The sequence below is a fragment of the Atta cephalotes genome, assembly GCF_000143395.1.
Source record: "Atta cephalotes unplaced genomic scaffold scaffold00009, whole genome shotgun sequence".
NCBI lineage: Eukaryota > Metazoa > Arthropoda > Insecta > Hymenoptera > Formicidae > Atta > Atta cephalotes.
Window position 1 is genome coordinate 4,376,127 of NW_012130073.1, and position 15,943 is coordinate 4,392,069.

Consider the following 15,943-nt stretch of genomic DNA (forward strand, 5'->3'; position numbering starts at 1 on the left):
ATATATAATATATATATATATATATATATATATATATATATATATATATATGTATATAAATTCTAAATACAATAGTTTGATGAATGTATCGATAAACGCATTCTAACAAATATGTATCTGTATCTGTATCTTTTATTAAGAGAAAAATAATTTTAAAAGAATTGTGAGAATATGTGAGAATTAAAAGTTTGACATTGTATTATTCAATCTCTATTGTAATGTAATTTTTTATAATTTTGTAGAATTGTATTTTTTATGTTTAAAGATTATTTCATAATGATTCATTATTTTATTACGTCTTTTTTATTTATTTATCAAAATATATTTTTTTTGATGTTATGATTTTGTTACAATTATTTATAGACAAATCGAGACTGTGTTATGAATGATTACTTCTTATTGAGAACTATAAACATAATGTTTTTCTATGTATTTAATTCTCAATTCTATATTTAAGTATCTTTTATTAATATTGTTACTATTATAAAGAAACGATCAAGTTATATTTGGAAACAACATCCAAATACTCCAATATATCATTTTATTCTTGTTGTTCACTGAATGTTAAATAAAATATTATAATTATAATGATATACGAGTGTTTACGAACGTGCCTTTAGCAATTAATGCATTGTCGTTTAAATTCTAAATTTATGGAAAATTAGGCAAATCACCCCATTCCATGTGTGTCATTCTTAACTCCTGTAAGCTTTGCTTTTGTCTTTTCTGTGAATTGTTCTGATTTGAGACAATTTTTCGAATTGCATGCAAAGGAGAACATTTTACTGCATACATTAAGACTTCTGACTAGTTGCCACAGTCATATAGGATCATGACATCATATCCAAACGTGAAATGACACATTGAAGTTTCTTGTATACCACTTTAAATAAAGAGAATTTGAATAAACAAACTAATGAGATCGTTTTAAAACACTCAGAAAAATGGAAGCTATCCTTACTTTCTGATAATCAGTAAACAGTCATAAAAGGCACGTGAAGTAAAAATGAATTGTCATTGTCATTAAGTAAACATTAGGTAAACGGACTTTACGTGCCTATTACGACTATTTGACTGTTAGGAGGGATAAGAATAACTTTGGTTCGTTTTTCAAATGTTTTAAAAAAAATCTCATTATTTTATTTACTCCAATTCTCTTTATTTACAAATAGCATGCAAGAAATTTTAACATATCATTCTTCTCGTTTATGACGTCATACTCCAATAGGCAAGGATCTTAAAGACAATTCTACGGTCACGGTTGCATTAAAATTATGCATTGTTTATGTAGGATTCTGTATATGTAATATATTAGGTGTGGGAAAGTGGCGTTTTTCGCATTACATCTAATGAGAAAAAGGCCCATATATTATATACTATAATATATTATACACAATTCTGAAGTATCTTTGGGCACTATAAAAAAATGATTAAGAATTTTACACATAATTAAAATTTACTCTCTAAATCTGAATCAATGGATAATCACTAATTACCCAGCATACTTTGTACTGATAATCAGTGAAGTTCAACTAAAAAAAGAAGAATGTTTGAGAATATTTGAAGAATGTTTATATAATTAAAATATCGGTATTTGCACGTTAATTTCAATACTATATTCATTGAATTTAAGCACTAAAACAAGATTAAGTAAATCGTATAATAAAAATTAGCTAGGTTAGGTATCGCACATTTAATTCACTGATTACCAGTGGCATACTTGACATTGATATTAATGATTATCCACTGATTCAAATTTCAGAGAGTAGTATTAAAATTTTGTAGCGTTTGAACATATTATTAATTTATTTATAAAAGCTATCTTATAAAAGTAGAAGTATTATTGATTTGTTTAGATCAAAATTTTGATAAACGTGACAAACGATACGAATAATATTACCTTACATGCCGTCGACATAAAGATTGATGAGGGTTTTACGAGTATCAGGGAGTACTCGCCTAACGATAAGAGCAACAATAAGATTACAGTAATCAAGATCACGGAGCAGAAAAACGATAGCGATAGACAATTTCATGTGATTAAAACGTCGAAGTTGAAAAAAGGCAAACAATACATTGTACATCTTAAGTTCATTGGATATTTGAACGACGATTTGCATGGTTTCTACAGAAGCTCGTATACAGTTGGTAATCAGACAAGGTAAACAATATAAAATTTTGTGGGTAATATAAATTTAAATTTATTACTTTGTGTTTTGATTAATTTAATTAAATGTACTAAACTTAAATTAAAGCTATTATAACTTAAATTTAAGCACCAATTTTCCATAGAAAGCTGTTATTTGCTACTGCAATCATTAATATAAAATTTAAAATCTAAAACTTTAATTTATATAATACTTAATTAAATGAAGAAGCACAGTGTTACAATCGTAGTAGTAGATAAATTTGAATGTTAAAAAACAAGTTTAAGTTTATTTCCTAAAAAAAAATAGAAAAAAGATATTCTTAAAATTATTTTGCTAAAATCCCTTGATTTCTAATATTATTTCATGCTTATTATCGTAAAGTGTTTTGATTATAGAATAATTATTCTTTGAATAATCTCGTTGTGGATGAAGACTCATATTAATCACGTGTTTAACATGCGTCTTCAGATAGAGATTGTCGACAGTTTACCAAAGGTATTTAGTTTCTGCATTATAGATGGATTGCTACGACTCAGTTTGAACCGACGGATGCTCGCCGTGCTTTCCCATGTTTCGACGAACCAACTTTGAAAGCCAAATTCCAGATCAACATAGCGCGTCCCCAAAACATGACATCTATTTCAAATATGCCCAAAAACGAAAAAACAACGCGAGTGTGAGTATTATATTTTTGGATTAGCGCAGCTGTGTCTTTTTGTAAATCTGATTTATATTTTTTGAAATAATTTCGCGATTGCGCTTAAATTTATAATTCAACTTGTTTTCTCTTTATAATTTAGATTTTTATTTAGAGCAAAGAATTTGAAATATAAAATTTAACACAATTAATATAGTTATTTAATATAGTTATTATATAATATAGTTATTTAAGTATTTTACAAATGAAATTTATATAAGTTTAATATATATCATATATTTGATATCAATAAATTTACAGAGAAAATTTTCTATCATTTATAAATAAAAACATATATGATATAATAGATAAGAAATAATATAGATATAAGAAATAATTTAAAATCATGATGTGTGATTTTTTAAACATATTAATTTTAGACATTAATTACAAATTATTTAAGTGAGTGTATTACAGAGCTTAAAGCATACTTTGGTTTGTTTAATAATTAGGCCCGATTTAGATACATACGTGTGGGATCACTATGAGCGTTCGGTACCGATGTCTACATATTTGGTGGCTTTCATAATTTTTGATTTTGATGTAAGAAAATCAAAAGATGGCGATTTTAGAGTTTGGGCGCGCCATGATGCTATTGCTCAAACAGAATATAGCTTGAATATTGGACCGAAAATGCTTAAATTCTATGAGGATTACTTCAAGATCAAGTATCCTTTGCCGAAGATGGACACAGCCGCGTTACCGGACTTCGAAGCTGGCGCCATGGAGAATTGGGGGTTAATGACGTTTAGGTAAAATTATCAAGTGCGAATTAACAAAATGACATTTACTTTATTATTATTAGTAAGAGAATATTATTAATTCTATTTCCCAATATTCTAAGTAATACAAAAAGAATTTCAAAACGTGTTGCGTGTATAAAAATAAAGTTATTCAGATATTTTTCACAATATATTAGGTATGGGAAAAAGTTCGTGACGTTTTTCTCATTAGATGGCATTAAAAAACGCTACGAACTTTTTCCCACACCTAATATTATTCTTTCGAATTCTTCAGATATTTTAAATACGTACATAATTATTTGTATATATTAAATAGATAAAGACAATTTGGCAATTATCATTTTATTATACTTTATGATGCAAACATTTCATGTTTATTTGCTAAATCGATATTTTTTGATAAAAAGTATTTTGGTCTATGATTTTGTTGATTGCATATTTATTAATAGTAAAATTTTTACGTTGATTATTTTCATTTATTAATATAATTTAATAACTTATATCACAGAGGAACATAGAACAAAAGTTTCTTTGCAAATAAATTTATGGAATAATTATATTGATTTTTACATTTTAACTCATAACTAATCAACAAATTAAAACAACAAGTAATAAGACAATATATTTTGCTACTGATAGACTTAATTTGATCTTAACAAAAAATGTCGGCATTTAAATAATTTACTTTAGAACATAATTTATGCGAGTGTTAGCAAAAGTATGATACTTGGAATGTTAGAGGCAATTTATAAAACTTTTTGAATTAGTTTATATATACTTGTATTATTATAAGTTATATTAATAAATATATGTAAAAGACGCTAATAATTATGTGAGATATGAAAATATCTAGTAAGTTATTTTATCAATTTAGAGAGACAGCAATATTGTATCAGAAAGAGGAGGATGGTATAACAGATAATGATAGTAAGCAGCTAATAGCTTTAATATTAGCACATGAACTCTCGCATCAGTGGTTTGGGAATTTAGTGACTCCAAGTTGGTGGACAGATCTTTGGTTAAATGAGGGTTTCGCTAGTTACATGGAATACATTGGCACGAATGCGGTAAGCTATTTCATACAAAATGTCAAAAAAAAATTGTAACACTGTATATTGGTAAATTGACATTTTTAAAAATTTAATTTAAAAATTTAATTTAAAAACATTTAATGTAAAATATTTTGAATCTATAAATTATTCTATAAATTATATCATAATGTAAATTTCATAGCCATATTTATGAAATATGCAGGTAGAACCGGAGTGGAGGGTGCTGGAACAATACGTTGTTCACGAACTTCAAACTTCATTTACTTTAGATGCTTTAGAATCTTCCCATCCTATATCTATTGAAGTCGATTATCCGGATGAAATCAATGAAATCTTTGATACCATTACTTATGTAAAAGGTATAATTTATGACGATCTATTATGATGATTTTAAACAAAGCTGTGTAACTATATTACATTGAAATTGTTCAGGTTCTGCCATAATAAGAATGATGGATCATTTTCTCACAACAGATGTTTTTAAGAAAGGTTTGCATAATTATTTGAATGAAAAGTAAGTAAAGATCAATTAGAAAATTTTTTGTATAAATAATGATTTAAAAATAATAATATTGCCTCCTCCCCCAATATTATTTTGCAACATGACTATTACAAAATAATTATTATATGTAATTACGTGTAATATTTTGATCATATTATAAATATAAATAAATTTTTGCAATATTATAAATAATATTTTAGCAATGTTACAAATGTAAACATATTTTTATGTAATTTGAAAATAATTAACAATTCTGTGTATTTTCAGAAAATATCAAAGTGCCGAGTCAAATGATTTATGGTACGCTTTGACCAAACAAGCTCATAAAGATAAAGTACTTGATCCGAACATAACTATTAAGAAAATAATGGATACTTGGACTTTGCAAACCGGCTTTCCCGTAGTTACTGTCTTACGAAACTATAGCAATGGTAGTATTATACTAACGCAGGTATGTTAATAAGTACACGTGCAATGCTGATTTAATAAAGCATAACTTATTTTAATAATAATTATTACTTAATAAATAGAAATATTTTATTCATAATAATTCTCTATTCAACATTTTCTGTATATAGATTTGCTGTATATAGATTTTCTGTATATAGATTATCTATTTTGTTCTCATAAAATATATACATATTATATTACATTATAACGCTATTGATAAGATATAAATATTTGATTAATAAATTGTTTGGTAAGCAATTTATATAGCATTGTATGCATTACCTTTCTATTTCTTGCAGGAACGTTTTTTGCTTGACAATAATGTTACGAGAATCACATCTGATAAGCGGGAACCATTATGGTGGATACCAATTACTTATACGACTGAGAAGCAATTAAACTTCAATAACACTCAACCTACAAAATGGATGAAAGCAGAACGTTCGATTACTCTTAACGATTTAGATGTGATACCATCTCAATGGATACTTTTTAACGTGCAAGAAACTGGTAATTATCTGTGGCAAAAATAAAAAAATGTTCTTATAATCCGTTTATTATTTATCTCTGAGATTTCTTTCAAAAATTAATTATTAAATAAATTTTTTGGACTTAATTCTATTAATATCCTTGTGAAACTTTGTTTTAAATTTATTAGAATTTATTTGGAGAATAAATCTCCTGATAATAACATAAAATTTTATTTAAAAAGCAATTGTAAACAGAAATGGAAGTTGCTGATACTTTTAGAAAAAAATATATTTCCGATAAAATGTTTCAAAAGATAATAGAATTATTTGTTATTTGAAATATGAAGAAATAAATACGATAATAATATTCAATATTGTGATTGTGATAGGATATTACAGAGTGAATTATGACACGGTAAATTGGGAGCTGATAATAAAACAATTGAATAATATTAAAAACTTCAAAAAGATTTCGGTGATTAACCGAGCACAATTGATTGATGACGCTCTTAACTTGGCTAGAGCTGGCAAACTCGATTATGAAATTGCTTTCAATATCACCTCTTATTTGGCCCATGAAACTGAATATTTGCCCTGGAAAGCAGCTTTCCGAGCTTTAAGTTATCTCAATAATATGTTAATCAAATCACGAGGTTACGATAAATTTAGGGTAAATTATCGTCGATCAAGAATAATAGATATCTGTGAGAAACAAATTTCAATTGTTGATTGTTTAATTTGATGTTTCATGACATTAGTATAAAAGTATACAGGTATGTATAATATCTTACTAATTCTAATTTTTAATATTATTTAATTACTTTTCAGTTGCACATGTTAAAGCTACTTGATAATATATACGAACAAGTCGGTTTTGTTGATAAACTGGAAGATCCTCAGATGACAGTCTTCAATCGAATTAATATTTTAAATTGGGCATGTTATCTCGACCATGAGCATTGCGTTATGAAAGCTGTGCAATACTTCAATTATTGGCGTAACACTCCTAATCCGGATATTAATAATCCGTAAATAGAAATATCACATATCATCTAATTTAAAACAAAATTATTTGTTGATACACATTTTTCAATGCACATGATCGCAGTTCTTGTTTGATTCATTCTGTTTGTGTTAAATATATTAATTGCAATATTGTAAATTTTTCGCTATCTTTGGAAAATAATTAATAAAGCAATTTACGTATATTTATGTAGTTATTATAAATTTTATGTTTAGGGTTCCACCGAACTTGAAGAGCGTGGTTTATTGCACGGCCATTCGAGTGGGTGGACAAAACGAGTGGAAATTCGCTTGGCAACGGTATCTAGCAGCCAACGTTGGATCGGAGAAGGATTTGCTTTTGCAGGCATTATCCTGCACAAAAGAAATATGGTTGTTGAGTCGATATTTAGATTGGGCTGTGATGGAAAATTCGGGAATCAGAAAACAGGATGCTACTCGAGTTTTTGAATCGGTTGCCAGCAACATTGCCGGACGGTCACTTACATTTGATTACATTAGAAACAAATGGATGGACCTCAGGAAATAGTAAGTATTTCCTTATTTTTATATATATATTTGTACATTACTATCACAAAAAAATCTAGAAATGAAGCAGAACATTAATTAGAAAAGTCGATTAATTCTGCGTAGTTAGGGAAAGATAGAAACTTATTCTTACTATATTATAGTTTAAATTGTTACGGATTTTATTTTAGATCAAATTATATTTTATTTGTTAAATTTCATATAATATAAATCTTTTATCATTATCAGTTTTGGAATATCATCATCAATATCAGCTATGAATGCCATCATACCAGCGGTAGCAGGAAATATAAATACAAAATACGAACTCAAAGATGTAAGTGAAAAAAATTGATATAATAAGTTATGAGAAATTATAATGGATATATATATATATTGAAAGTGATTTAAAATAAGTTTAAAAATAATTTAAATAAGAAAAATGTTAATTTTGTCTTTTGATAAATTCGGCAAATGAATGGTAATCATCGGTTTTCATAAAAATTTTATTTTTTCGGAAAAAAAATAATTTTGCAATATACTTATTTTTTATATTATTTTTATATTATTTTTTATATTTTTCTAGCTGATAAACTTTGTAAAAGAACATCTGAATGAATTTAATAACGCGACAAGAACCCTGCATCAAGTAATAGAGAATGCGGAATCTAATATAAGATGGTTTAATAAGCATCATATGGAGATTTATATTTGGTTACAGAAAAATATTGTATAATCGATAGACGTATCCTTAGAATATTAAATATAAAAATAGACTCTACATAAACAATATATCGCCAGATCTTTCTGTATAATTATTGTTAAGTATATTTACGCAAACGATCACAATATTTGCCAGGTACAAATTTTTGTCTTATGACGATTAATTTGTACTAATGAGACGCTACATTCAAAAAAAGAAAGACGATAGACCAAAAGAGTAAAATCATCACAATGCTTATAATTAGAACAATTTTGAGAATCAAATCAATGCGAAAGATTGTGTTTGATTTATATAAATTTATTTTTAATTCGATTTTCGACTTAAAAAATATTTGACTTAATAAATATACAATATTAATTTAAAATAAAGTACAACGAAAGAACTTGTGAGTGATATATAATTATACTGAGAACTCATAATGTATTTTATACACATAATCAATATCTGCTGTGGAATGTAGCAATTTAAAAATCTAAAATAATGTATAATTCGAATTAATCAAATTTCTTAGCTGATAAAAAAAATAATTTCGTGATGTCTTTCGTGCGTTACATTCATCTATGTTAATACGAAGAAAACAAAAAGCATATATGTTAAAGAGTGTATATTATTCATTTGTATAAACAATTTTTATAATTGAATTTTATCATAAGTTAAAGTTGTCAATTGCACAGAGAAAAAAATGTGTTTAAACTCGAGAATTCTATTTATATTTGTTTCATTGAAACAAATTTAATTTTAAATGAAACATATTTTATTTAGTCAAAAAAATTTAGTTTTAATGAAAGTAATAACATTCTTAATTTAAACATCCATTTAGTTGGACTATTCCAAAGCATAAAAATTTGTTTGATTCAAAGAAATCTTTTCTTTATATGGATTGTACTTTGTAATATTAAATCTTTTAATAAATAGTACATCATTGTTATTTTTATTTTCTGTTATTTTATATTTATTTACTTAATTACAAAACTTGGTTAACAATTTTTTTGCATTAAATACATTAAAATATTATATAAATAAAATATAACTTCACTATTCTTAGATTTAAAACAATCAAATCATAAATAAAAAACATAGATTAAGAATACATTTTTTTATTGCGTGATAAAAATTCTAAAGAACAATCTTTGTCTTCTGTTCAATTTAATTATTTAGTAATAATTTAAAAAGTATGATATTAAAACAATAACAGTCATAAGAACGTTCAATGATTCTAACCTGGTAGAACTACTTCCAGGGTTATTTCCAGATTCCGAACCGATTATTAATTCCCTAACTTTATTACTATTATTTCGGAACCAGAATAAGTTAGTTTCCACAATATTAAGAGCAGAAACTAATCTCGATCTGATGATTGGAGGATACTGATGTATATTATGTTCAATAAAGTGTATCATCTAGAATATAAAAAAAGAATATATTACTATTATTTATTAAGAATTATTATTACTATTATTATATTATTATTACTATTATACTTACTATTATTTACTTATTACTATTATACTATTATTTAATCTATTACTCAACGAAATTATCTAATTCATAACTGTCGTACTTTTATATAATTAAATAATAATAATAATAATAATAATAAGCAATATAATGCTGTGTAGAATATTTTAATATTGTAATATACTGACAAGTAATTTAATTAATGTAAAAAAAAATCTTTGATTAAGTTTCTCTTTTTCGTCCTGTCACTTTCAATTCATTAAATAAGAATTCTGAATTATACCTGATTATATTGATCCTCGCTCGATACATACGATGCCATGTTAGCAAATATATCTGCAATATTGTCCCACTTTCCAAAACTGTAACAAAAATATACAAGCGTAAGAATTTTATTGCTACAATTGCAATTGATAGTGCTGTAATAGTAACTTACTATCGGTGCAGTTTTTTGATATTTGTTGTTAAAAAGTCAATAGTAGCATTTATTCCTACTGGACCTGCGCTGTACACGGAAGTAAACACCGCTGAAACATCTTGTCGACGAATGGCGGCATTTGCAGGATTATATTTTTCAATAGCTTTTCCTAAGTAACTGTTAAATAAATTGTTCATAAATTAAGTAATTATATAATCACTCAGGAGGGGAGGGGGGATCAAAATAATTAGGAAAATTATTATGACTGTTATAATTTTTACAAGTTTTATAATATTAAAACAAAAAGACATAGATTTACTTTTATTTTCATAAATATGTTTACTAACAAGAGTTAAAAAATAATTTTTAAGCTTTCAAGCTAATTTTAAAAATAAATTATTTCGAGCATTTTAAGAAATCAAAATTAAATTAACATTTTAAAATTATATTTATGAACAAAATTTTTTTTTTTAAGTAAGTTATGTTGTTGCATCCTTTATGTTTGGAAACTTACTTTTGGAGCACTGTTTTATTTGTCGAGCATCCGAGTGCATTTATAATGATCTTTTTCTCTGTTTGAAGATTCGCCTGTAGATATTGAGTCCACAGGAATTCCCAATCATCTGTACTTCCTTTTTTTATCGCGGTGCAATAAACAGCTGGTCGTGCATTACGTGGAATTCTATGAATAAGAAAATTTTAGAATTATAAATTTTACAATAAAGTAAATTATATTAAATTTAATTTTATATAATTAAGTTAATAGATTACATTTAATTCTCTATTAGATTTGTTAGTCTCTACTCATTTAAACTCTAAAAATATAAAAATTTATAATTATATTCTAATCTTTTCTGGAATTTTTTAATATTATAATTTTCAATTATATCAATTATATTCGAAATTTCTTAAATAAAAATTTCTGATTTTTATATGAAAAGATAAGTGGTGAAGACATGTGAAAAATATGTCAGATATTTAGAATTAAAACAAATGTCATAATGTAATAATTATTACTCAAAATTTGTTAGAATCTTACCGTTCGGAACTATTTTTGCGCCAAGTCGCAAATAAGTCTACAGATTTTTGTATACATTCTGCTTTATTTAACTTGCAAGCCCATTGAAGAATCATTTCCCGATGTAACCTATTTAAATAATTATCATTATCGCGATCATTGAATCCTACATTATCGTACGTTTTAGACAATAATTTCAAAACGTATTTATTTAGATCTTCCTGGAAATTCTTCTCCTTATTTAGATCCTCCGGCAGTTCGAATCTTTTATAGATATATGATAGGCCATTGAAAAATGCTTTCCATGGTAAGTGATTCGTCTCGCTTCTCAAATATGCCAATGCTTTTATTAGTAGATCATACTCCACGTAATTAGCGCGAGCCAAGTTAAAGAGATCATCTATAATTTGTGCCCGGTTCAAGACATGAATATCTTCGAAACTTTCACTATTTAGCTTGTCAATTAACGCATGCCATGAGAAATTATCATAATTAACACGATAAAAGCCAGTTTGTTTGTAATTCACGATAAACCAGTCGTTAATAGAATTAATAAATATTTTTTGAGGTTCTGATCCTAGCCATGTTTTGTTTTCTAAAGATACACCAGCATACGTTTTCAGGTTGGATGAAACGAATAAATCAATTGGTATCCAATAAAATTCATTGCTAGAAGTATTTCTGTCTATCAAGAATCGTTCCTACAACACGTTAAATTAAGTTATAGAATTATAGAAATAGATGTGAGAAAATGTTAGAGAAGAGCTTAATAAAAACTGTATAATGTTACCTGAGTAAGTGTTATTATTTTATTAGTTAACGTAGCATTCACAACGGGATATCCTGGTTGATTTGTCCAAGTATTCATGACTTCCTCAATACTTGCGTTTCTATTGCCAATTGGTATCGATAACTCGAAACTTTCCCATAAATCTGTAGGACGTGCTGTAAGATACTTTCGTTTCATTAAATAATTACGGAGTGCCAATGTATGAGCTTTTTCGCCGATTGCGTTAAACATCATTCGTAAAACACTAGCGGACTAAATAAAAAAAAATAATATATATATATATATATATTTAATATTAAATATTAAATTTAAAAGAATGTTAAGTTTTTTTTGAATATCATACATGTACATATATAAACTATTTAATTTAATAATAAAGTTGTAATTAAAAAACAAAATCGTTATGATATTTTTTAATTTCGGAATAATAAGTTTATAATAGTAAATTTTCAAATAATAATTATACATAATAATTTGTTACATAATAACAATTTTATATTTTGTATAAGTGTGTATATGTTTAATATTATACATTACATATTTTAATTATTATAATTTTTATATGATATAATATTATACATACATTTTCCGTAAGTGACGTAGTCAAAAATACCAGCTATTTCGTCCGGTGTTTCAACAGGATTTGTCATTGGATGTGTTGAAATCGAAGCATCTTGTGACAGAGCAGAATGCACCTCGTAAACCACAAATTGATCCATGAAGTTGTAGTTTGGGAATATCTAGAGAATGAAATTATTACTATTTGAAAATTATTTGTTACTTATAGTATAATTATATTATTATTTATAATATCTGCGTTCTTTATATTATTTAAAAAAATTATTGTACAATTGAATTTTTCACAGTAAACTGGCACGTTCTTTTAAAAATTTGAGAAAATTTTAAAAGTAAAAGAAAATTAAATGTTAGTTGATTTCTCGAATTTTTAAAGGAAAATAATTCGTTGTATTTCAAATATGAAATATTACATACTTGATCAGATGTAAAAGACTCGAAATATTGCGCGAAACCCTCGTTAAGCCAAATATAATCCCACCAGTCGCAAGTAACGAGATTTCCAAACCACATATGAGTAAGTTCGTGCGCTATTACGGTAATTATATATTTTTCATATGTAGCTGTAGTTTCTTTTTCGTCATAGAAAAGTCCATATTCACTGATAAAAAAATTAGATTATTTATATGAAATTAGTTACATAAAATCTAAATTTGAATAGATAACATATATCTATTTCAATAATTATTAAGGAAAAGTAATATTATTACCGGAAAGTAGCAAGACCCCAGTTTTCCATTGCGCCCATAGAGAAATCTGGAATTCCTATTAAGTCCAGCTTAGGTAAAGCATAATCAATGTTCGTAATATTCTGCAATACTTTAATAATTGCTATGCTGATATTTTGAGCGTATTTGCCATATGCTGCGACTTCCGGTCTACCCCATACGTTGAAAGTTACGTTTTCAGGCTCAACCGCTGATTTAAATTTGGAGACAACAAATGCAACCAAGTATGTTGACATATTGACATTGGTAGTGGCGAATGTGTCCCACATATAATTATCGTTTCTAAATAATAAATAATTATAATAATATAAAATTGTTGATTTAGGTATTTTTTATACTTGAAAATTATACTGCGAGACATGCAGTAGTAAAAAGTTTATTAAATGTATTTCCATTTATACTTACTTTGGATCTTTAGTTTCTGTTAAGCGTGGCATATTACTTAGCGAGGTATAATTATTTAACCTTTGAATGTTAATTGTGAAATTTGATTTAAACGCTGGTTCGTCGAAACAGGGGAAAGCTTGTCTAGCATACGTAGGTTCAAATTGTGTTGTAGCCAACCAACTGTAAAAAAATTAACAAATCAAATATTACAAATTAGTATAATTAATTATAAATATTATAATTAAATATTTCTATGCATCAACATTTATATTAAGTCGTAAGTAATAACAGTTCAATTAAAAAGTTGAAAAGTGAGATTACAAAATGCTTTAATTTTTTAAAAATAAATTATATTAGATATATGTATTATTTATTATTGTATATTATAATAATGGATATTATGCTTACTGTTGCACTCCGTCACTATCGACATATGAACTACGATAAAATCCAGTCATTTCATCATTAAGAATTCCATTAAATTGGATTTCCGCTATTATTTTTTCATTTGTATGTACGTAGCTAGATAAATATATTCTTAGTTGTTGTGGGATATGTTTTGTCGTATAACTTTGTACATTTATTTCTGAATCATTTCTGAAGACTTTGACACTTAAAATATTGAGTTTGTGAGCATTGAGAGCTATCAAAGTAGTATTTTCCTGAACTGTCATATGTATTTTTACTTTTCCTGTGAAGATGCCCTCTTTCATGTAAGGTGTAAGAGATATATTATAGAGATTTGGATTGAGCGTTTTTGGTAAGCGGTACATATTGCTGGGAAATAGATTGTCTAATGCTTTAAAAATTCCTGGAACTTTTCTTTCATACCAATCAAATTCATTTTTCGCCGTTGCCAAATAGGAAGTGACAGAGTTCTCGAATTCTGGTTCTTTTTGAACCAACCAATCGAGTAATGTTTGGTACTACGAGTAAAAAAAATAAATTTTATTGAATAAATATTAATTATGAAAAATTCTTCTAAACTATATTTTACTAAGAATTTGTTTTATTTATATAAAATGTTTGATAAAATATAAAAATTGTAACACAGAAAAGTTTTGTATTTCAACGAGTTTAAAGAATTGACATTTTTTACAAAAATTTAAATAAAGCTTTATTAATTGCAAATATTTTATTTTATTTTATTATTAAATTGTTTTCTTAAATTTAATATTTAATAAAATGTGTACCACAATGTATATACAGAAAAATTATTTAATTATATTGTTACTTAAACATTTTTTAGAGTTTGATATAGATATTTCTCTTGCAATTTTGATTAAATAAAATTAAATTAAAATGACATGATAAATTACCTGATTGTAGAGATCATAAGTAGATAATCTGCTTGCCAAAGCGTTCACTATATTTGCGATTTTGGTAAAATCATTAAAACTGTAAACACGCGTACATGAACGATATTTATTATATATTGCTGTATTAGAATTTTTATTGCATAAAGTTATTTACTTACTTTCGGTGCAGTATATCATCGTAATACATTTCAATTACTTCCATGACAACTTCAACGCCGACTAAACTCGCATCATAAACGCTTGAGAATACTTTTGCACTATCTTGATACCGTATTTGTGAATTCTCCATGGCTGCCTCCCGTAACAATCTTTATTTAATATAAGGAATAATAAATAAATTTAATTATTTAATTATATATTTTTTAAATTTATTTAATATAAGAAATAATAAATAAATTTGTTATCACTAATGCAATTAGTTTAGCATTACAATTTTTTAAAAAATTAGTTAATAAATTGTCTGTTATTCATAAAGTTAATAGAACGGCATCATAAATGTAAATATTAGAAAATTTATCGAATAAGTTGTATCCTTGTAATTTTTATATAATATATGCTGTTATTTTATAAAATTGATAAGTGTAGATATATACTTTACAAATGCCATTCAATTATTTTTCTCGATACAGACAATAAAAAGAATATAATTATGCACACTTACGTTTTTAAAACATCTTTATTTTCTGAACAAGCCAATGAATTAAGAATTATAAGCTTATCTGTGGTCACATTGCTATTTAAATACTCATTCCAGAGGAAAGTGTAACTTTTATTTGTCTTGTCCGTTCTCATGGCTGTACAGTAAACAACATCGCGATAATTTGGCGGTATTCTATAAGAAAATCAATAATTTAAATATGGTTGATATTATATATATATATATATATATATATATATATCATACAAAAATAAATAAATTATATATATATAT

The 15,943-nt window shown here is 26.0% G+C and overlaps 2 protein-coding genes across 2 annotated transcripts in view; one reads left to right on the forward strand and one right to left on the reverse strand.

The window, feature by feature from the left end:
* Positions 1-8,330, forward strand: part of LOC105627643 (aminopeptidase N) — a 23,920-nt gene extending 15,590 nt beyond the window's left edge. The window contains exons 15-27 of the mRNA XM_012208921.1: positions 1,857-2,161; positions 2,668-2,826; positions 3,300-3,599; positions 4,465-4,657; positions 4,845-5,001; positions 5,075-5,156; positions 5,412-5,595; positions 5,894-6,104; positions 6,454-6,734; positions 6,893-7,092; positions 7,304-7,615; positions 7,844-7,931; positions 8,181-8,330. Coding sequence (XP_012064311.1) covers positions 1,857-2,161; positions 2,668-2,826; positions 3,300-3,599; positions 4,465-4,657; positions 4,845-5,001; positions 5,075-5,156; positions 5,412-5,595; positions 5,894-6,104; positions 6,454-6,734; positions 6,893-7,092; positions 7,304-7,615; positions 7,844-7,931; positions 8,181-8,330 — 2,622 coding nt within the window. The remainder of the gene's footprint in view (positions 1-1,856; positions 2,162-2,667; positions 2,827-3,299; positions 3,600-4,464; positions 4,658-4,844; positions 5,002-5,074; positions 5,157-5,411; positions 5,596-5,893; positions 6,105-6,453; positions 6,735-6,892; positions 7,093-7,303; positions 7,616-7,843; positions 7,932-8,180) is intronic.
* Positions 8,331-9,487: 1,157 nt separating this feature from the next.
* LOC105627644 overlaps positions 9,488-15,943 on the reverse strand; it is a gene marked incomplete at its 3' end in the record, with an annotated part of 20,692 nt that continues 14,236 nt past the window's right edge. The window contains 14 exon segments of the mRNA XM_012208923.1: positions 9,488-9,718; positions 10,060-10,138; positions 10,213-10,371; positions 10,709-10,876; positions 11,234-11,913; positions 12,003-12,247; positions 12,580-12,742; positions 12,996-13,179; positions 13,289-13,588; positions 13,712-13,873; positions 14,102-14,619; positions 15,013-15,091; positions 15,171-15,320; positions 15,674-15,844. Coding sequence (XP_012064313.1) covers positions 9,488-9,718; positions 10,060-10,138; positions 10,213-10,371; positions 10,709-10,876; positions 11,234-11,913; positions 12,003-12,247; positions 12,580-12,742; positions 12,996-13,179; positions 13,289-13,588; positions 13,712-13,873; positions 14,102-14,619; positions 15,013-15,091; positions 15,171-15,320; positions 15,674-15,844 — 3,289 coding nt within the window.